Source organism: Rhinopithecus roxellana, chromosome 12 (genome assembly GCF_007565055.1).
Source record: "Rhinopithecus roxellana isolate Shanxi Qingling chromosome 12, ASM756505v1, whole genome shotgun sequence".
NCBI classification, from domain to species: domain Eukaryota; kingdom Metazoa; phylum Chordata; class Mammalia; order Primates; family Cercopithecidae; genus Rhinopithecus; species Rhinopithecus roxellana.
In genome coordinates, this window is record NC_044560.1 from 67057744 (window position 1) to 67080183 (window position 22440).

General features: G+C 40.1%; 1 protein-coding gene across 1 annotated transcript in view; it reads left to right on the plus strand.

Annotated features, from left to right (window-relative positions):
- WDR63 (WD repeat domain 63) overlaps positions 1-22440 on the plus strand; it is a 73686-nt gene that overhangs the window by 910 nt on the left and 50336 nt on the right. Inside the window, exons 2-5 of the mRNA XM_030912985.1 lie at positions 9363-9440; positions 10168-10206; positions 19660-19841; positions 20743-20847. Coding sequence (XP_030768845.1) covers positions 9377-9440; positions 10168-10206; positions 19660-19841; positions 20743-20847 — 390 coding nt within the window. The 5' untranslated portion in view covers positions 9363-9376. The remainder of the gene's footprint in view (positions 1-9362; positions 9441-10167; positions 10207-19659; positions 19842-20742; positions 20848-22440) is intronic.

Sequence of the window (22440 nt, forward strand, 5' to 3'; positions counted from 1 at the left end):
GGAAAAAGTTCCTCTTGACCTTGAATGATGAGTAAGATTGAAGCAAGCAGAGAGATGCCTGTATGGTGTGGACCAGAAGCAGCAGGAGGGGTGGGAGGGAAGCCCATTCTCCAGAGAGGGAGGTGGGAAAGTCCTGGACTGTTTGGGAATGAATGGAAACCGTACGAGGATGGAATAGAACTGGAAAGGTTGACACAGTGAGGCAGACTGTGAAGGTATCAAAGGCCATACTTATATGCGTTCGGAGTCTATTTTGTTTTGCAAAGTCTGGTGTGTAGACCACCAGTGCAAGACTGTCTCACAATGCTTTTAAAAATACAGAGTCCCAGGCTCACCCCAGACCTCCAAAATCAAAGGAGGTCCAGGAATGTATTTCAAATGAGCTCCATTTCTACAATCTGGAAGAGAATGCTACTGTGAATAATAGGGACCCACAAAAGTCATTATACAGGGAAGAGACTTGATAAGAGAGGCATTTTTGAAGTGCTCTGAGGTTGGCCTCTTGAGTAGTTGTTCTGGTTAGAACAGAGGCAGAGAGGCCAGTTAAGTGTCCATGATCTAAGGCAGAGGATTCGGGGAGGAGAATCTGTGGATTTTTTAAATTACATATTTATTTTCACTAACCACCGATTGAAATGTATGCAATTGGTAACAAACCACAGTAGTATTCACAGGCCTGTGATTTTGCCAGCAACTCTTTTCATATTACGTTATAGAGATTGTAAATATATTATTTATCCTCATCATTACCTCACAATTAAGGTAGTTATTAGAACCACTGCTAGATTTTGTTATTTAATGTGTTAATAAAGAAGTACAAATTATTATATCATGATTTAAAACATATTTTAATACCTATATTTCCATATAATCTGTCTTCTTTGTAATTCCATGTTTTTATTTGATGCATGGGCTTCACCAGGCTGCCAAAGGTTCATGGCACAAAACAGGGTTGGAGCTCCAGTTTTGGAGGACATGTTAAAGACCTGAACCAGAGGAGGGTGTGGGAGAGAAGGGCTTGGAATTCAGGAGATATTTGGAAGGGAGAAGTAATAGGATAGCATCTACTCAAATAAGTGAGTATTCAATCTTGGAAAGAAGTGGAAATAGTTATGGAGGGAAAGAAACGAGAGAATAGACTAATAGACATTGTAGGAATAGTTGTCTCTAGGGGTGGATGTTGTATACTTGCCAAAATATGGCTGAAGGGCCCAGGAGAATCTTGAAGCTTAACCAGGGTCTTAGTGAAGATTTACTGAGAATCAGTAGCTCTTGGAGACACATTTACCAGAGACCCAAAATGTTAGTCTTGGGTTTTATTCTAAATCTTTGTTTGTTTGTTTGTTTGTTTTAAAAGATATCACTGGAGAGGTACCTCACACCTATAATTCCTGTATTTGGGGAGGCTGAGGCAGGAGGATTGCTTGAGGCTAGGAGTTCTAGACCAGCCTGGGCAACGAAGCCAGACCTCATCTCTTAAAAATAAAATAAAAGATTGGGTGCAGTGGCTCGTGCCTATAATCCCAGCACTTTGGGAGGCCAAAGCGGGCAGATCACCTGAGGTCAGGAGTTCAAGACCAGCCTGACCAAGATGGTGAAACCCCATCTCTACTAAAAAATAAAAAATTGGCCGGACGCGGTGGCTCACGCCTGTAATCCCAGCACTTTGGGAGGTCAAGGCGGGCAGATCACGAGGTCAGGAGACTGAGACCATCCTGGCTAACACGGTGAAACCCCGTCTGTACTAAAAATACAAAAAATTAGCCGGGCGTGGTGGCGGGCGCCTGTAGTCCCAGCTACTCGGGAGGCTGAGGCAGGAGAATGGCGTGAACCTGGGAGGAGGAGCTTGCAGGGAGCCGAGATCGCTCCACTGCACTCCAGCCTGGGCGACAGAGTGAGAATTTGTCCCATAAAATAATAAATAAATAAATAAATAATAAATAAATAAATAATTAAAAAATAGATAAAAAATTATCTGGGCATGGTGGTGGGCACCTGTAGTCCCAACTACTTGGGAGGCTGAGGCAGGAGAATCACTTGAAGCCAGGAGGCAGAGGTTACAGTGAGCCAAGATTACGCCATTACACTCCAGCCTGGGTAACAAAGCGAGACTCTGTCTCAATTAAAATAAATAAATAAATACATGAATAAATATAGGAAAATGGAAGGCCAGCATGATGAGCTTGTAAATTATTTGGGAAGAGGAAAGAGGATGATGATCACCTAGATGAGGTCAGCTAATTGAAGAAGATCTGAGAAGATAAGACTTTTGTAAGGAAGACTCCAGTTAAAGAGAAGGTGCCAGTGCTACAAGGTCTTTCATAATCAAGATCTCTTGGCTGGGAATAAGCCACACATACACACAGGCAACAGATGAGAGTATGTAAACAGGTGTGTGTTGTCAACCTAGATAGCAAACAGAGGGGGGGACTCTCTAAAATAAAATGTTTATTTGGGAATACGCATTACAATGGGAAGACACACGCAGTGGTAAACTATATGCATATTCAAGGAGATAAAAGAAGACAAAGGTTTTTAAAGGAAAAGTGAGGATTATATCATTGTCTTCAGATAGTTATCCTTGGCTAGAGAATCAGTGACAAGGGTGGCACCAGTCTAAGGTTGGACAGGCAGTTCCTGGGCAGATATCCTTGCAGAAGTATTTTGTGTGTGTGTGTGTAGAGTGGCAATGACCTTTATGCAAGGTTGTGGTTTTGTATAGTCTTTTGTGATAGTTCTTGTTATCTGGCATTTGTGACATACACTCCCTTCATGGCCTTCCCTAGCTCTGTTTGTCAGGGTTTTTAACACAAGTGGCTCCATACCGATTCTGACAACTTTCACAATGCATTACATGAATAAAGTGAAGAGAGGCAATTAATAGCTGTTTAAATCACTGTATTATGACAATTTAATTTATGTTACTTATGCCTTCATCTTTGGTAGTTAACCTCCTGAATAATAGAAGCATCATAAAAGGATACAGTCATGGGCAAGTTGGAGAGTTAGTTTGGAAGCAGATCGTAGACAGCTGTGAATGCAGTGGTCCTCGTAATCAAGTGGTGCACCATCACAGGTTTTTATCTGTTATGCAGGGGACTTACCCAATGTCAACCTCTAATATCTGTTGGGGTTAACATAGAATCTAGAAAATGTGACCTTTGTGCATTGATGGCAAAAGGTGTTCTCAAATGGGTAAATTAATTTACAAAGAAAATAAGTAGTTTTAATATCAAAAATATTTTTAATAAAAATGCTTAAAGATTTCTAAGTGTTACCTTCCAAAATTTCTATTTTGAAATCCACTCAGCTCTAGTGGTTTGAAAACCAGTCAAAACACAAGCCACTGGGTTAGGCATAACCTTTATTTTAGGAGTAGATGAAATATATATATATATATATATATATATATATATATATATATATATATATATATATATTGAATTGGAATCTCACTCTGTCACCCAGGCTGGAGTGCAGTGGCACAATCTCGGCTCACCACAAGCTCCATCTGCCTCCTGGGTTCACACCATTCTCCTGTTTCAGCCTCCCGAGTAGCTGAGACTACAGGCGCCCACCACCATGACTGGATAATTTTTTTTTTTCGTATTTTTAAAAGAGACAGGGGTTTCACTGTGTTAGCCAGGATGGTCTTGATCTCCTGACCTCATGATCCGCCCCCCTCGGCCTCCCAAAGTGCTGGCATTACAGGCATGAGCCACCGCACCTGTCCTCTTCTGCTGCTCTTAATAATTACAAATTGATTTCAGCTGGGAACAGAAAAAATGTTATGCACATTTCAAAGTAATCTTAGTAAAGTAGGATTGGGTATTGAAAATTTTTTCATAATCTTTTAATAAGCAACTTAATAGAAAAAGTTTTGTTAAATATAACACATTCACTGAAATATTCAATTAATTTTATGAAAAAAAACTTCAGTAAGTCCTGCTATAATTTGGAAGTAATATCTTTTATTGGGAATTTGTTTTTAAAAAGAAAGATCTGGCCGGGCGCGGTGGCTCAAGCCTGTAATCCCAGCACTTTGGGAGGCCGAGACGGGCGGATCACAAGGTCAGGAGATCGAGACCCTCCTGCCTAACACGGTGAAACCCCGTCTCTACTAAAAAATACAAAAAACTAGCCGGGCGAGGTGGCGGGCGCCTGTAGTCCCAGCTACTCGGGAGGCTGAGGCCGGAGAATGGCTTAAACCCGGGAGGCGGAGCTTGCAGTGAGCTGAGAACCGGCCACTGCACTCCAGCCTGGGCGACAGAGCGAGACTCCGTCTCAAAAAAAAAAAAAAAAAAAAAAAAAAAAAAAAAGAAAGATCTACATAAAAAATAAACCTTGAATAAATGTGTTTATTGAAGTTATACAGAGTATATTATTCATTTGGTTTCGATACCCCCAATTAAAAGTGATTTATTTTCTATACATAATGTTGGTAGGATTTTTATTATTTACAATTACTAAAATAAACTGCAAAATTTTGCCTGAAACTGAAATACAATATAAGGTGGCTCCTCCCAAAGTAACCATTTTCCTTTCAGTTTAGACTATATTCACCTGGCTCACTTCCGCTTATGAATGTTTCTGTCTGTGGTGCCTAGAAATTGAGATATTATGCTTTTTATTGAAGAAGAATTAATACCCCTAAAAGCCTTTAGAACAACCTGGTCACTAGTACCTGGTCACCAGTCACTAGGTCACTTTGCCCTTAGTCACCAGTCAGTAATTTAGACAGTAGTCAATTAACGTTTGTGAAAGTAGTAAGTGAGCAGTTCAGGCAAGGCAGCATGCATTAATGTACGTTCCAATTTTGGTGCCTAATTTATTGCCGAAAATTTGACTTTGGTTTTCCCTGAAAACTGGAAACTCAAATTATCTACAGAGCATTTAATAGCAGCATTTGAAAAGAACAGGACACTTGTTTATTTTGATTATTTGGAGGATGATTATAAACTGATATTCAAGTTTAATTCTAAGGCAGCACTTCCTAATTCCTGGAACCTGTGGATATGTTACCATATATGGCAAAGAAGTAAAGTCACAGATGAAATTAAGATCGTGGACCTTAACAGAGGGAGATTATCCTGGATTATTTAGGTAGGCCCAATGTAGTCACAAGGGTCCTTAAAAGTGAAAGAGAAATGAGAGGTCAGAGTATGCTATGTAAGAAGGACTTAACTCTCTCTTCTGACTCTGAAGTTGGAGGATGGAGCCACAAACCAAGAAATGCTGGTGGGCTCTAGAGACTGGAAAAGGCAGGAAAGCAGATTCTCTCTTAGAGGCTCTGGAAAGAAAGGAATGCAGCCCTGCTGACTCCCTGGTTTAAGCCAGTGAGACCTGTGTCAGACATCTGAACTACAAAGCTGTAAGATAGCAGATTTGTGTAGTTTTAAGTCACAAAATTTGTGGTAATTTGTTACAGCATTAAGAGAAAACTAATACAGCATGCATACAGATTATTCCACAGACCATTAGGCAGAAGCCTTTCGTTTAGACTGGAAATTCATAGGCTAAGCATGGCAGAAGGGAAGGAGGACCAAGGAGTTATAAATCTAAGTTTTTTTTTTTTTTTTTTTTTTAAGTATGTTCACTGTGCTAGTTACAGGGGTTACAAAAATTGGAAAGAAAATATAATCCCCATGCTCACAGAGTTTATAGTCTAGTTTGCAATCTAACTTCATATACCTTCAGTTGAACTCCTGAACTTCTCTTTCAAATCTGCTCTTTCCATGGGATCTCCATCTCAATAAATAGCAACTCCATGCTTTCAATTTCTTAGGCAAAATTCATTGATGTTATCCTTCTCATAAGCGATATGTTCAAGTCACCAGTGAATCTTATTGGGTCTACTTAACAAAACAGCCAGAATCCAATCACTTTTCCCATCTCACTTTCACCTCCCTGATCTAAGCACTCTCATCTCTCCCATGGATTTTTAAATGTCTCTCAACTGGATTTCCTGCTTCAGCCTTTTCCTTGTTGCAGTCTTTTCTCAACACAGTAGCCATATTGATCCTTAAATTGTGGGGACAGATGGAGTAAAGTAACTTCTCAGCTCAAAGCCATCCAGTACCTCTCCACCTCATTCAGAGTGAAAGCCGAGGTCCTAATACATGACCTAGACCCCTTGGTGGCATATTATATAGTTGTTTCCAATTATATCCTTCCCAGCCATTACCTCCTGTACCTGTAAGAGGATCATACATTCCCACCTACTGCCAATCAGGCAGAGAATCCCTCCCCCATTATCAGGATTGACTTACTTGCTTGGGCCAATAGAATGTCAGCAGGAGACACAATATGTCAGTACCAAGGAGAAAGTTAGGAAGCATTATGTAGTTCCGTTAGCTCTCCTGCTTTTTTCTCTGCTGTGAAAGTGGTACGTGTGAAATAGGGCCTGCTTCTTCAGCCTGGGTCCCGGAATAAGAGGACTTGCAGCAGCTCATCCACACCACAGTGCATAGCATGAGAAGAAATACATGTTTGTTATTGTATGTCACTGAGATGTAGGGGTCATTTGTTACTGCAGCAAAGCTGACTAATATATCCCTATCACCTTTCTGACCAGCTTTGCCGTAGTCTTTCCCTGACTCTGCTCCAGCCATCATGACCTTCTTGCTGTTTTCTTAAATATGCCAGGCATGATCCTGCCCCAGAACCTTTAGACATACTGTTCCCTCCACCTGAAAATACTCTTCCTCTCCCAGATATCTGTGTTTCTTGCTTTCTCCTTTCTCAGGTCTTTGTTCCAATGTCCAATTCCTTTTCTTACCTTATTTTCCTCCTTAGTAGTTCTCACCACTTAAAATACTAATTATATTTTCCTCCTTTATTTGTTCATCTTTCTTCCCCTAGATTGTAAGCTTACACAAGGGGTTTTGCCTATTTTGTTCACTGCTGTATCCCTAACACCTAGGATAGCATCTGGTGCAGCACAGTCACTCAATGCGTATATGTGGAATAAATAGTGGTGGTGGTGATCGTGTGTGCGTAGGGTGAGGCTACGTGGTGTTAAGAGTTTTTCACCATGTTGACCAGGCTGATCTCAAACTCCTGACCTTGTGATCCACCCACCTCGGCCTCCCAACGTGCTGGGATTACAGCTGTGAGCACACCACAGCGCTCCAGACTGGGCGACAGAGTAGGCTGTCTTGGGGGAGAAAAGAAAGAAAGTTTTTCCAGTATTTTACATCAAACTAAAACGCAGCTGGGATAGCATATGGAGAAGGAGTACATTGATACGGAATCTTCTGAAAAAAGGAATAGATGAAAGATTTGAAATATGCTAAGACTGGGAAGTGATATGGAGGACATTTGACAGCCTAAAGAGTTGAGTCAGATCTATTCATTGCAGAATATCTTAAAAATAGAAATTGTCAGAATCATAAAATATTGATTAGATAATAAAATCCTGCTTTTTAGTTGGGCGCAGTGGCTCATGCCTGTAATCCCAGCACTTTGGGAGGCCGAGGCTGGTGGATCACCAGGTCAGGAGTTCGAGAGCAGCCTGGCCAATATGGTGAAACCCCATCTCTACTAAAAATACAAAAATTAGCCGGGCATGCTGGCACACGCCTTTAGTCCCAGCTACTTGGGAGGCTGAGGCAGGAGAATTGCTTGAACCCAGGAAGCGGAGGTTGCAGTGAGCTGAGTCTGCGCCACTGCACTCCAGCCTGGGCGACAGAGTGAGACTCTGTCTCAAAAAAAAAAAAAAAAAAAAAAAAAAAATCCTGCCTTCCTGGGTAAAGACAATGATTTAAAATAGTTTCATTTGCAATGAAGCACAGCAGTTATCACTGAAATCCAAGGGATCATCTAGTACAGAGGGTAAGAATGTGGCTGTTAGAGCCAGGCTGCTTGGGGTCACAGCCTGACACCAGTGCCCACTGAGCTCTGTGTCCCTTCAGGAGAGTCACCTGAACCTCTTGGGGCCCCGTTTTCTCATTATAAAATGGAGATGAAGGTAATAGTAATAATAAAATGTGGTTATCTAGTATTCAGTAGTACAGTAGGAAATAATTCATTGCATATTTCAAAATTGCTAGAAGAATTGTAATGTTCCCAACACAAAGATAAATGTTTCAGGTGATGGATAATCCCAGTTGCTGATTTGACCATTATACATTGTATACATGTATCAAAATATCATATGTACAACGATTATATGTCAATAAAAATGTTTTAATGTGTTTAAGATTAAATTAAAAATACATGTAAAGTACTTGGAACTGTGCTTGGCACATAGTAAGCACTTCACAAATGTGAGCTATTATTTTTATTATTTAAAAAATACATAAGAGAAAATCTAAAGGGAAGATGTTTACACATAAACACAGACACACTCACATCCACACTTTGGACAAGATTTTGTGATCGAGTGTGTAGGAATAAAATAAAACTTTGATATTTTGACCATGGGCTATGAAATAATAGTCTGTGTTGATTTGTTAAAGTGACGCAAACCAGTCAGAGATGGTTGAGTTGACTGACGACACCTTATTTCATTAAGTCTTCACAGTCACCTTGTGGGGTAGATTTTATTATTATCCCCATTAAATAGATGAATAAACTGAGACTTAGAGAAGGTAAGTAATTTGCCCATGGTCACTCAGCTGGAAAAAGTAGAGCCTGTTTAAAAACTCTGCTGACCAGGCTCCTGCAGTCACACTCCTAACCATTTAAACAGAACAGGACAAGCGTGAGCATGGCGGAGATGACAAGGATTTGATGTCATGGTGGTGACCTTGGCCAGTGTTGTATCCTGTCAAAATTGATGAGCAGTTCCATGGAAAACTTTTGGAGGCATTCTCTCTGATAGCCCAAATAAGGCCTTAGTGGTTATGTGTTCACATCCTAAGACAAAAGTATGATCTCAATTACGTTAATTTAAAAATTATATATGCATATGCATGTTGTGGGCCTATCACTCCCAGTGGCCTATCTTGTCTTTGTAGCTGGACTACCTGTTGGGAAGCCCAGCAAAAGGTAGCACAGAGCAGCTACCTGGGATGGGAATTTCAGTGAGATGTAGGGAAGCCAAGTCCTCTGTTGTGCTTCCACGGCAGGACCTGTGGCTGAGACTTTGTTCTGGCAGGTCACCACAGTGTGCTTCAGCTGAATGGCTCCACCAGAACAGTAAGATCTCATCAGTAAGATTGTTGTTGCAATAAACCTTTGTCACAGATCACCCGTTCTAGGAAGATACAGGTTGATTTAGCCCAGGGTAAAACTTAGAAAACATATTCTTATGAAGAAAACATATTCTTATGTTTATTAAATGATAATGTTTAGTATTTGAAATTGTAAGTTGTGTGCAAACTGTAATAATTTACTAATAATATCATCTCTTTATGCAGCCCAAGCCAGAACCATGGCTCCAAAACAAAAGAAAAAGTCATCACGTCGCAAAAAAAGCCCAAAACCAATATTAGCTGGTAGGATTATTTCTTCATTGAATGGGATTTTTTTGTGGAGTATTTGTATATATATTAGAAGCAAAATGATTATGGTTTTACATATCAAATTAAATAAAATATTCCTGTGTCATAAAGTCAAATGAATGAGGAATAAGATATATGGAGATTCATTCTTATGGATTAGTCTTTTGACTAATTTCATTATGATACCAATTAAATGCTATATAATGAATGCTGTAGTAAACATATCACTAAGAGATAACAGTGTGAAAGACAATTATTCAGATTTTCTCTAATTATTCACAAGATAGTTTAACTCTTCATTGTATGTTTGCACTTATATTTTGTGTTTTGAGGTTTGGTAAAGATTATAATAAACTGGCCGGGCACAGTGGTTCATGCCTGTAATCCCAGCACTTTGGGAGGCCAAGGCGGGTGGATCATGAGGTCAGGAGTTCGAGACCAACCTGACCAACATGGTGACACCCCGTCTCTACTAAAAAAACAAAAATTAGCCGGGCGTGGTGGCGCACACCCGTAATCCCAGCTACTCAGGAGGCTGAGGCAGGAGAATCACTTGAACCCCAGAGGTGGAGGTTGCAGTGAGCCGAGATCGTGCCACTGCACTTCAGCCTGGGTGACAGAGCGAGAGTCCATCTCAAAAGAAAAAGAAAAAAAGACTATAATAAACTGAGATGTATTTGATTCAAAAATGTAAATTTGACTTCTTTTTATTATATTCTAGCTAGTGAAGACATGGAACCAGTAAATATGGAGAGCATGGGTAAGTGGAAACATAATTTACAACTTACGTCCTCAGTTTTATAATATTTTAATTATGCAGTAAGCAAGCAGGAATACTGCAAACTGAAGTGATCAATCAAAATGTACATGGGCTAAAATGATACCACTCTAATTAAAATATAAAATGAAAAATTTTTTAAAGAAAAAATAAGAGTAGAGAATTTCAAACTAAGAAACAAACTTGGACCAAGCAGTTCATTAAAAATTCATTATATGATTATTGAAAGGCCTTTTATAACTATAAGTTGTAAAGTCTGCAGCTTAAGACTTTTATCAGATAAGTATTTTTTCAAACTTTTGCTCATAGGTAGTTATCTGTACTTCACGCTAAGATGCCACTATTTCAAGGAAAGAGGCTGGTTTTTAAGCAAATAACTAGAACTTAGACAACTAACCTAATGTTGTTCCTACATGTAAAGGCTAAGTAATCTTATTATAACAAAACTTATTTTGGTGGGATGGAGGGGGAACCTCTCTCTTCGAGTTGACTTAGATGACACACTTCACTTTTAGAAACAGAAAGGAGACAATGAGGGGGACAAGGAGGAAGACTTAAAAGCTCTGTAGTCCACTGTAAAGATTTTGTCTTTTAATCATATGGGATGAGGAAATATTGGTAATATTTAATCAAAGAGTGACTCCATCTGACATGTTTTTAAAGGGTCAGGTCGTCCTGGCTACTGTGAAGTAAACTGCAGGAGCAAGGACTGAAGCAAAGAGACTAGTTAGGAAGTTTTTCCAATAATCCAGGGAAAAGATGGTGATGACCTGGGTCAGGGCAGTAGAGAGGGGCAGAGGTGTGGAGTGTGGAGGTGGGGAAAAAGTGGGAAAATGTCAGCTAATGTCAGTGGCTCTGTTATCAGCACCCAGCACAGTGCCTGCGGCAGAATATGCTGCCCGATAAATATTTATTGAGTTAGTGAAACACGGGAGTCGTCTTTAATTTCTTTCTCTCTCTCCCTCCACACCCCCCTACCCCTTCCAAACCACCCCAACTTCTGTGAATTCCACCTCTTTTAAAATATATCTCAAACCCATCTGCTTCGCATTATCTTCGCATCTGCAACCTTAGTCAAACCTCCCCACACTCCTCCCATCGATTAGTTCCCGAGGTTTCTAATTGGTATCACTGCTTCCACTCAGTCTCCTTCAGTCCACTGGGCACACAGCAGCCTGACCATGCTTAAACTCGTGTTTCTTGCTTAAACTCCCCCATGGTCTTTCTTTGCAATTGGGCACACCTTACAGTGGTCCTGACTCCTGTGCTCAAGTGGTCCTGATCTTGCTTCCTCTTCCTCTTTGCCAACCTACAGCCCATCAGCCTTGCTTAGCACAGAAGGTTCCAAATTTATTCCAGCCTCAGGGCCATTGCTTTTGCTGCCCCTGATGCCTAGCTAGATCTTCCCTTTATGCAACTTCCTCTTTCTTATCGTTGAGATCTAGACCACTATCTCACTTCCTGAAGAGATGTTCCTTGACCTCTGTGTCACCTATTACCTTGTTTAATTGCTTTCATAGCACTTAAAATTCTGAAGTTAAAGTACAGTCAATTCTTGTTCACGGAATCTATACAGTCCCTTTGAATACTGAATTAGCCAATACTGAACTATTACTCCTAGGGGAAACACAAGGTTAGGTTCCTGTGAGCCTCTGGTCACATTTTCATTAACTAGTCAATATATAACCTTGTTTTATGTGTATTTCTGTTTAAATACTCCTTATGTAATGTATACTGTTGATCCCTAACACTGAACTCATGGCCAAATCATGGCAAACAGCACTATAACTCATTATTGAATAAATGAATGAGTGAATGAGTTGTGTTGTCTCTTGTTCCTGTCTAAATAGACCACCACAGCTACCCTTCTTAGTTCCGTCTCTCAGCCTGTTTTCTCCCAAATAGCACTTATTACAATTTGTATTTGTTTATTTTTGTTTTTTATTTTTTCTCTTCTTTTTTCTTAGAGATGGGTTCTCATTATGTTGCCCAGACTGTCTTGAACTCCTGGGCTCAAGGGATCCTCTTGACTTGGCCTCCCAAAGTGCTGGGATTACAGGTGTGAGCTACCATGCCCAGCCCACGATTTGTATCTATGAGTGTACTTTATTATTTAATATCTGTCTCTCTGTCTAGATTGGATACCCTGGCAGTAACACCATGCTTTTCACATAGTGGGTGCTCAGTAAATATTTCTTGACTAAATGCATTGACTGGTAAGAAAATCTGTGAACCTGATAAAGGGGCATGGTTTGAGATGTATTCATTGAAAGTAAATGAACTGAAAATTAGGAATATGTTTGCTTAAGGGAAAGGAAAAACTAACCTCAGACCTTTATGGTGAGACAAGTGTAGGTTTTGAGTTAGCATCCCCTTCTCCTCAAGCCTGTCTCTACTCCCAGACTCCCCTCAGGTAGCATCAGGACCCCTCTGACTTCCTTACGGTGGGGCCCTGACCTTGCCAACTGTTACTCAGGGCTGATGGCTGTCATGCTCCAAGAAACTGAGATCCCTTTTTCTAAGAAGGAACCAAGGTATCAATAGGCTAATTAAAAAACTGTCAGTCTTAAGGGCCTAACAGGGCAATGCCCAGAGGTTTCAGGAGAATAAATATAATTTTTACACATAGCTAATATTTGTGGAGCAATGACTTTGTGCCAGGCCCACTCTTCTCATTGCCTTAGCTCTATAAAGTAGGCATTATCATGGCCATTACAGACATGAAGGTGCTCTGTGACTCCCAAATGTTAAATAATGTGTCCAAATTATAATATGACTTAGTGGTATACGAGTTGCCTATTGCTGCTGTAACAAATTGCCACAAACTTAGTGGCTTAAACAATATAAATTTATTATTTAACAGTTCTGGAAATCAAGAGTCCGAAATTACTTTCACTGGGCTAATGTCAAGGTGTCAGCAGGGCTGATTATCTCTGGAGGCCCTGAGGGGTGAATATGTTTCCTTGCCTTTTTCAGCTTCTAGAGGCCACTGTATTTATTGACTCCTGGCCCCTTCCTTCCACTTCAAAGCCAGCAGCATAGCATCTTTGAATCATTCTCTATAACATCTGTTTTCCTTGTCACATCTCCTTCCTTGACTTTGATCCTCCTGTCGCCCTCTTGTAAGGCCCCCTGGGATTACACTGGGCCAATCTCAAAGGCCCAATCATCTCCCTACCTCAAAATCCTTAACCTTCAACATCTGGGATAAATGTTTAAAAAAATGAAAAATAAATAAATAAAAAGAACATAAAAACAAAAACAACACAAAGTAAAGATCCTTAACATAATTATATCTACAAGTCCCTTTTCTTATGTAAGGTAACAATACAGAAGTGTATTAGTCTGTTCTCATGCTTCTAATAAAGACATACCTGAGACTGGGTAATTTATTTGAAAAAAGAGGTTTAATTGACTCACAGTTCTACATGGCTGGGGAGGCTTCACAATCATCGCGGAAGGTGAATGAGGAGCAAAGTCACATCTTACATGGCAGCAGGCAAGAGAGCATGTATAGGAAAACTTCCCTTTATAAAACCATCAGGTCTTGTGAGACTTATTCACTATCATGAGAACAGCACAGGAAAGACCTGCCCCCATGATTCAATTACCTCCCACTGGGCCCCTCCTACTGCACATGGGAATTATTCAAGATGAGATTTGGGTGGGGACACGCAAAACCATATTAACAAGTTTCAGGAATTAGACACGAACATATTAGGGGGACATTATTGTGTTTGCCACAAGTGGTTAATAGCACAGGCTTTGAAATTAGACAGACCTGGTTTAAGTCATAAACTTATGACTTAAAGTCATTTAGTGACTGTATGGCCACAGATGACTTCACCTCCCTGAGCCTCTGCTTCTTCATCTGAAAAGCAAGATGGACTATCTACCTCATAAGATTGATGTGGAAATTAAATTAGTAGTACATGCACATTTCCTTACATAGGGCTGTCACAAAGTAGGTTCATATTAACTCTTTTTACTATAAAAAGACACTATAAAGACAGATAAATAGATTAATCCATGAGAATAGAGTCCAAAAATAGACCACATGTTCATGGTCAATTGATTTTCATCAAAGATCCAAAGGTAATTCAGTGGAGAAGGGATAGTCTTTCCAACAAATGATGCTAGAACAGTTAGATAGTTATAAGTGAGAAAGTGAACTCAATCCATACATCACACCATATACAAAAATTAACTCAAAATGAATCATAGACCTAAAAGTAAAACCAGATATTCTAAAACTTCTAGAAGAAAACATAGGAGAAAATCTTTGTGACCTTGGAGTTGGCAAAGATTTCCCAGATATGACACCCACAGCCAAAATCCCAAGAAATCTTAAAGCTTTCTTAAGATTTTCTTTTTTAAAATCTTAAAGATTTTTTTCTTTTATGGAATACTTGCCAGCAATGGAATGATCCATTGCTACATTCAACAATATGAATGAATCTCAAAATAATTATGCTAAGTGAAAGAAGATAAACAAAAAGAGTACATTTATAAATATTCCAGAAAAAAGCAAACTAATCTACAGTGACAAGAAAACAGCTTAGTGGTTACTTGGGGTTACTTGGGGATGAAGGAGGTGTATTGGAAGGCAGGGGCAGGAGGAAACATTTGGGTCTTATGGGTATGTTCTTTATCTTGACAGTGGTAATGGCTTCATGGGGTATGTGCAGATATTTATCAAATTGTACATATTGTATGCAGTTTATCATTTGTCAATTATAACTCAGCAAAGCTGTTTTTAAAAATAGATAGCAACCAAGATGTTTAAAAAAAAAATGTACAGTTGAAATGTATGAGGGTTATTTTAAATAACACTTGTTATGTAGGACAATATATGTGTAACCTATGATTTATATTGCATAGTCTTCTATTGTGTGCACACAATAAGATTCTGAGGCATGAATTGTGTAGAACTTGAGTCTGCCTTTGGTTCCTGCTAGGTGAATAGCTGCCATTCACTGGATCCTATGGAACGTCATCTCCGTTCCCTCCGTGTCTATGTGTGGAGAAGCAGGACCTTCTCCGTGGCTCTTTTGTGTCCACTCATTAGAGAGAAAGCATAGCATAGTAGAGTTCAGGGACCTTGGTTTTGATCCCAGTACCACCACTTTCAACTCCCCAGAGGCTGACCTCGGCCATGTTATTGAACTCTGTGGCCCTCAGTTTTCTTGGCTAAAAAAATGGAGACAATTATAGTAACCACCTCTGAATGTTGTTGTGAAGACTAAATGAGTTAATAATACACATAAAGTGCTTAAAACTGTCCCTGGCAGCAGTAGGTGCACCATAGAAGTGCCCTCGCAGACATTGTCCTTGTGATTGGCACTCCTGGCCTCAGTCAGCTTCAGAAGGCCCTGAAGGGGCCTTCTCTGCACCAACACTTGTCTCACACTCCTTGGAGCAACCAGCCTCCCACTCATCTCAAGGCTCCAGTGAGCCCATCTCATTGCTGATCACAGTAGCCTCATTGCTGTAGCCTGTGGTGCTGTGCCTCAGTGTGTGCCTCAAAGCCTACCCAAGCAGTTGTTTTATAGTATTTGGCTGGTGACCCTGTGGGGTGGCCAGAAGCATCAGGCCTTGCCCTGGTTTGGTTCTCATGGTGATGGGGTGTGATGGTATTGGACTATAGAAGTTTTGTGTGATCTGTTGGCTGCCAGTTATCTGCAGTTATCACTGATTGCCAACTTGAACCAGAAATAGTCCACTAGTTTTACTGACTCCTAGATAAAGGAATGTTAGATCCTATAGTAGAGTTGCCTTGAAAAAGTCCAATTAGTGTGAAAGGATCATTTTGTGTGTGTGTGAAATATATCAAGCCAGGAGAATTTGAAGTGTGTGTTTAGTAGGGGCAGATAACATAGAAAACAATCTTTGGTGCTGTCTTTCCAGTGTCGTGGATGGTAGAAAGCTTTCTGGTCTTCCTGAATGCCTCTGTTTATGAGGGACAGCTGCCTTCTTTTCTACACTAGCACAGTGTGAGTCTCACAGTCCCACCTTGTGGTTTTCTCAGGCAGAACTATAGAACTTTTGTTACACATTCGATACACAAATGCAGTCTGTTTGCAGAGGAGCACTTGATTTGAATCAAGTCAACAGTTACTTACTGAGCATCTCATAGGTGCCAGGTGTTATGGTTAGTCTTTTGAGGGAGATAAAAGTGTATAATTTGTCCTTCATTCATGAACAACTTGAATTCCCAATGTCAGGCCAACTGACTGCAGTTAGAAATATACTTTCACATATAATCAGTGTTATGCATAGTTATTTAAAACCTCCAAATTACCTGAATTATTGTACCATAGAGCCCCTGGGGTGGGGGAAAATATTTCTATTTGAAAATAAGCTCAAAATTCCAACATGAGAGGCCACAGACACTTTCCCCCTTGCTGGCACATCTGTTGAGCAGTTGGAGGGAGGATGGCCTGACATCCAGGGGCGTGGGTGCTGGAGGAGATGGGAGTGGATCCTGGGAGCTGGAGAGAGAGTCCTGGGGGCAGATGCAGAGCTGAGACTGTGTGGCTGATGATAGTGATACGAAAGATAAGAAAATAGGAAGAAGGCTTGAGAAAGGGGAGGGCAGCAGGCAAAATGCTCCTTTGTCCTCTAGTGTCCACCCTCCTGGGGCATGCTGCTGCTGAGGACTGGCCTGGGGTGCGAAGAAGGCATGGGAAGACCAGGGATGGAAGCCTCTTGAACCTCTCCTCTCTCTTCTTCTGAGAGCAATACTGGGACTGGCAGCCAGATGGGAGTAAAGGGATTCCCTGCCCACTTTCCTGTGTCCAAGGGTTTGTTAATACAACCAAGAAGTCACTATTTGAAAAACGTGAGGAATTGAGTAATAGTAAGTTTGACTGTGAAAAAGAGAAGCCCTAAAGAGAGATCCCTATATAGGCTCAAGGCTCAAGGGAAAATTTCTCTTCTCTTCTCTTCTCTTCTCTTCTCTTCTCTTCTCTTCTCTTTCTTTTCTATGGAGTCTCGCTCTATCCCCCAGGCTGGAGTGCGGTGGTGTGATCTCGGCTCACTGCAACCTCCACCTCCCAGGTTCACGCCATTCTCCTGCCTCAGCCTCCCGAGTAGCTGGGACTACAGGCACATGCCACCATGCCTGGCTAATTTTTTGTATTTTTAGTAGAGATGGGGTTTCACTGTATTAGCCAAGATGGTCTCGATCTCCTGACCTCGTGATCCGCCTGCCTTGATCAGCCCTAAGGGAAGGTTTCTTTAAAATGAGAGACCATTGAGCAAATCTGCATGCTGGGGGAAAGTGGCATGGAAGTAAGAAAAGCTGAAAGGAAAGGAATAGTTTATGGGGCCCTGGCGGCTGAGGAGGGCAGGTCCTCTGAATGCATAAGGGCAGAAAGGTGGTGCCCGTTTTAATTAGCAGGTGGGCAGGGCTGCAGGACCCGGCAGGATTCAGTGCTATTCAGACCCTGTTTTCTCTGTGAAATAGAAAGCCAGTCACCTGGTAAGAGAGAGCAGCAGGGGAGAGGGTGAGGTTGGGGTGTTTTAGGAAAGCAATACAGGCTGAAAGCCTAAACAAGTGGTCATACCTTCCAACCAATAATTTCACTTTTTAAATCTATCCCAAGAAAATAATTTGAAATGCAATAAAAATTTAAAAACTACATATTTATAGGATTATTTACAATAATTGGAAACAAGCAAGAAAAGAAATTAGAATGCTTACCAACACGAGAATGTTTTAAAATTATGCTATAGAATTCAATTCATCTAAAATAATGTTTTAGACAGATTACTTAATATTATTGTAAAATACTTGTGACATAATGGTAAATATTAAAAGCAGTATTTAGAAGTTCATATGAGGTATATATGGAGTGACTAGAAGAAAATAACGCAAAATATATATATATATATATATATATACTTTTTTATTATACTTTAAGTTCTAGGGTACATGTGCACAACGTGCAGGTTTGTTACATATGTATACTTGTGCCATGTTGGTGTGCTGCACCCATCAACTCATCAGCACCTATCAACTCATCATTTACATCAGGTATAACTCCCAATGCCATCCCTCCCCCCTACCCCCTCCCCATAATAGGCCCCGGTGTGTGATGTTCCCCTTCCAGAGTCCAAGTGATCTCATTGTTCAATTCCCACCTATGAGTGAGAATATGCGGTGTTTGGTTTTCTGTTCTTGCAATAGTTTGCTGAGAATGATGGTTTCCAGCTGCATCCATGTCCCTACAAAGGACACGAACTCATCCTTTTTTATGGCTGCATAGTGTTCCATGGTGTATATGTGCCACATTTTCTTAATCCAGTCTGTCACTGATGAACATTTGGGTTGATTCCAAGTCTTTGCTATTGTGAATAGTGCCGCAATAAACATACGTGTGCATGTGTCTTTATAGCAGCATGATTTATAATCCTTTGGGTATATCCCCAGTAATGGGATGGCTGGGTCATATGGTATTTCTAGTTCTAGATCCTTGAGGAATCGCCATACTGTTTTCCACAATGGTTGAACCAGTTTACAATCCCACCAACCGTGTAAAAGTGTTCCTATTTCTCCACATCCTCTCCAGCACCTGTTGTTTCCTGATTTTTAATGATTGCCATTCTAACTGGTGTGAGATGGTATCTCATTGTGGTTTGATTTGCATTGCTCTGATGGCCAGTGATGATGAGCATTTTTTCATGTGTCTGCTGGCTGTATGCATGTCTTCTTTTGAGAAATGTCTGTTCATATCCTTTGCCCACTTTTTGATGGGGTTGTTTTTTTCTCATAAATTTGTTTGAGTTCTTTGTAGGTTCTGGATATTAGCCCTTTGTCAGATGAGTAGATTGCAAAAATTTTCTCCTGTTCTGTAGGTTGCCTGTTCACTCTGATGGTAGTTTCTTTTGCTGTGCAGAAGCTCTTTAGTTTAATTAGATCCCATTTGTCAATTTTGGCTTTTGTTGCCATTGCTTTTGGTGTCTTAGACATGAAGTCTTTGCCCATGCCTATGTCCTGAATGGTATTACCTAGGTTTTCTTCTAGGGTTTTTAAGTTTTTATTTCTAACATTTAAGTGTCTAATCCATTTTGAATTAATTTTCGTATAAGGAGTAAGGAAAGGATCCAGTTTCAGCTTTCTACTTATGGCTAGCCAATTAGAAAAGAATTTTCAACCCAGAATTTCATATCCAGCCAAACTAAGCAAAATATTAATAGAGGTTTTTCTCCTTGAGATGTAGTATTATGGGCCTTGTTATTTTCTTCTTTTTTAAAAATGTTTTTGGCATTTAAAAAATAATGGATATATTTACTATAAATACAGGAACAATAATTTTAAAGTCTTACAATTTTAACCAAGATCATTATTAAAACCAAGCAATTGCATGTTTTCTAATGTTAATATTTTAAGTGGTCATATTTAATGTTCAAATTCCACTTTGTCTTTCCTAGGTCATCCAGAAATTTATCCTTTAGTATTAACCACCAAGACCCAGGAAATATTTAACTGCCGAATAGATGAAGATATCACAGATGAACAACCTTATAAGCTTATCAATAAAGAGGATATTTTTGAGGACCTGCGCAACAGAGCTGCAGTATCTGATTTCCACCCAGTCAAAAAAATTGTCCAGGTAAGCACAATGTCCCTCTTTATTTTCAGTCCTACCTCAAGAAGTTCCTGGTACATAATAACAAAAGTTGGAGAGGTTGTTGGTTCAAATCTGGCCCCATTGCTTTGGGCAAGTGCTAGCTTGCCCACCCCTGCTTGGGAATCCTGTTTGATGATCCTCTGTGAAAAGCAAAATTCCATCAATGACTTGTTATCTAATCCCATACCCAGAAAAGCTCATCCTTGCCCAGTTTTTGTTTTGTTTTGTTTTGTTTTGTTTTTTGAGACACGGTTTCACTCCTGTCTCCCAGGCTAAACACGCAATCATGGTTCACTGCAACCTCTGCCTCCCAGGTTCAAGCAGTCCTCCCATCTCAGCCTCCTGAGCAACTGGGACCACAGGCACAGGCCACCATGCCCGACTAATTGTTGTTTTTGTCGAGACAGGGTTTTGCCTCGTTGCCCAGGCTGGGGTCGGACTCCTGAGCTCAAGTGATCTGCCCGCCTTGGCCTTCCAAAATGCTAGGATTGTAGGCATGAGCCACCGTGCTCCACCTTTGCCCAGTTTTAACTAGAGTATGAATCTATCCTTATTTTCTGCTTTAATTGTTTAATTCATAATTTTGGTTCTGATTTATCTCTAAGCATGCTACAGAGCACAATACCAAACAAAAACTGCTTTTTTAAAAATTTTTTCCCGTTAGAAGTAAAAGTGCATGTAAATTTCCCTGGATGCATTATATTTTTAAGAGCTTTTTAAAGTTAATAAAATAATTTTGCAATTTGATGTTATCAGCCATAGATTAGCGCAATGGTTATCTTCTATAATTGGTTGATTAGAGAAATATGAATTTTGTGTTGGCGTCAAAATAAACCGAGTGACCACTGAATATTAACTTCCTCTCTCAATTATATTTTTGTAGGAATATCCTGGAAATGAGCTTCTGCTTGTTTATGACAAAGACTTCAAATATGGACTTAACTTTTATCTTATTGGAACTGAAGAGGGCAAAGAAAACTATTTAAATGTGAGCAAACCCGAAGGCCTTGTAATTTGTTTGTTTTTGTTGTGGTTGTGTTTGTTTTTGAGACAGGCTCTTGCTCTGTCACCCAGGCTGGAGTGCAGTGGCACAATCATGGTCACTGCAACGTGAACCTCCCAGGCCCAAGTGGTCCTCCCACCTCAGCCCCCCAAGTAGCTGGGACTACAGGCATGCACCACCATGTCCAGCTAATTTTGTTTATTTTTTGTAGAGATGAGGTCTCACTATGTTGCCCAGGCTGGGCAATTTGTTGATTAGCAGAAGGAAGCGGAAGCAGTACCTCTCAAGGATTCCTAAACGTAGTGATTATTATTCTTGTTCAGTTTGGTTTCTTTGGGACCCAGATCAGGTTCTGGCACCTAGAATAAGTAAGTAGTAAATGGGGGATGAACTAAATCAAGTATCTCAGGGTAACAGATTTGCCCTTCGTTGACCTCGTGAGAGAGGAAACAGTGAATCTGGAGTACCGCTTTCCTAGTTCTCTTCTTGCCATCTCCATGACTTTGAGTAAGTTACTGAGCCTCTCATCTGTAAAACAGTGACACCATTATTGCACATTTCCTGGGCTTTCATGAGGATTCATATAGGTAAAGCCCTGTGTTCAAGGTGTGCAAGAAAGGTAACAGATGTACGAGACTCTCTTTCTGATCTTCCATCCCTGTTTGGTCAAATTGAAGGAAGCAATTTGGGAGGTTTGGTTAAATTGTTTGAGGATGACAGAGAGGTTTGTGTGGCTGTCCAATAAGCAATAAGAATAAAGGGAAACCATATAATTAAAAAATATCTAGGCTAGGCACAGTGGCTCATGCCTGTAATCCCAGCACTTTGGGAGGCTGAGGCGGGGTCACTTGAGGCCTGGAGTTCCAGATGAGCCTGAGCAACATAGCAAGACCCTGCCACCACAAAATATAAAAATATTAGCTAGGCATGGTAGCTTGTGCCTGTAGTCCCAGCTACTTGGGAAGCTGAGATGGGTGGATCACTTGGGCCGGAAAGGTGGAGGTTGCAGTGAGTCATGATCATGTCTCTGCACTCCAGCCTGGGTGACAGAGCGAGACCCTGTCTCAAAAAGAAAAAAATAAATAAAAGCTAACAGTTTACAATTAAAAATCATCTTTCATTTAGCCTTAACATTTTTAATTTTATTTTTATGATTGCTGTTCTGTTTTTAATTTCTTATTGTTATGAAATATTTTAAATGTATAGAAAAAACTAGAGAGTAGTATAACAAATATCTACACTTCATTATCCAGAATTTTAAAATATTAATTTTTATATTTACTTTGAAACTTTTTAACAAAATAAATAAAAATTACAGACAATATTCCACTCCCTCTCGTATCCTCCCTAATTCCATTTTCTTCACTCCTCCCTATGAGGAACCATTATTCTAAATTGTTACATACTGTTCTTGTCTGTGGTTTTATACTTTTACCATATATTTATGTTCCACAAATAATAGATTTTATAGTCTTATTAACTTAGCATTCACATAAAAATTGTGTCATTTTTATACTCAGTCTGCAACTTCATTTTTCACCAAATTATAAAATTCTAGGATCTATAAGTATCAGTATA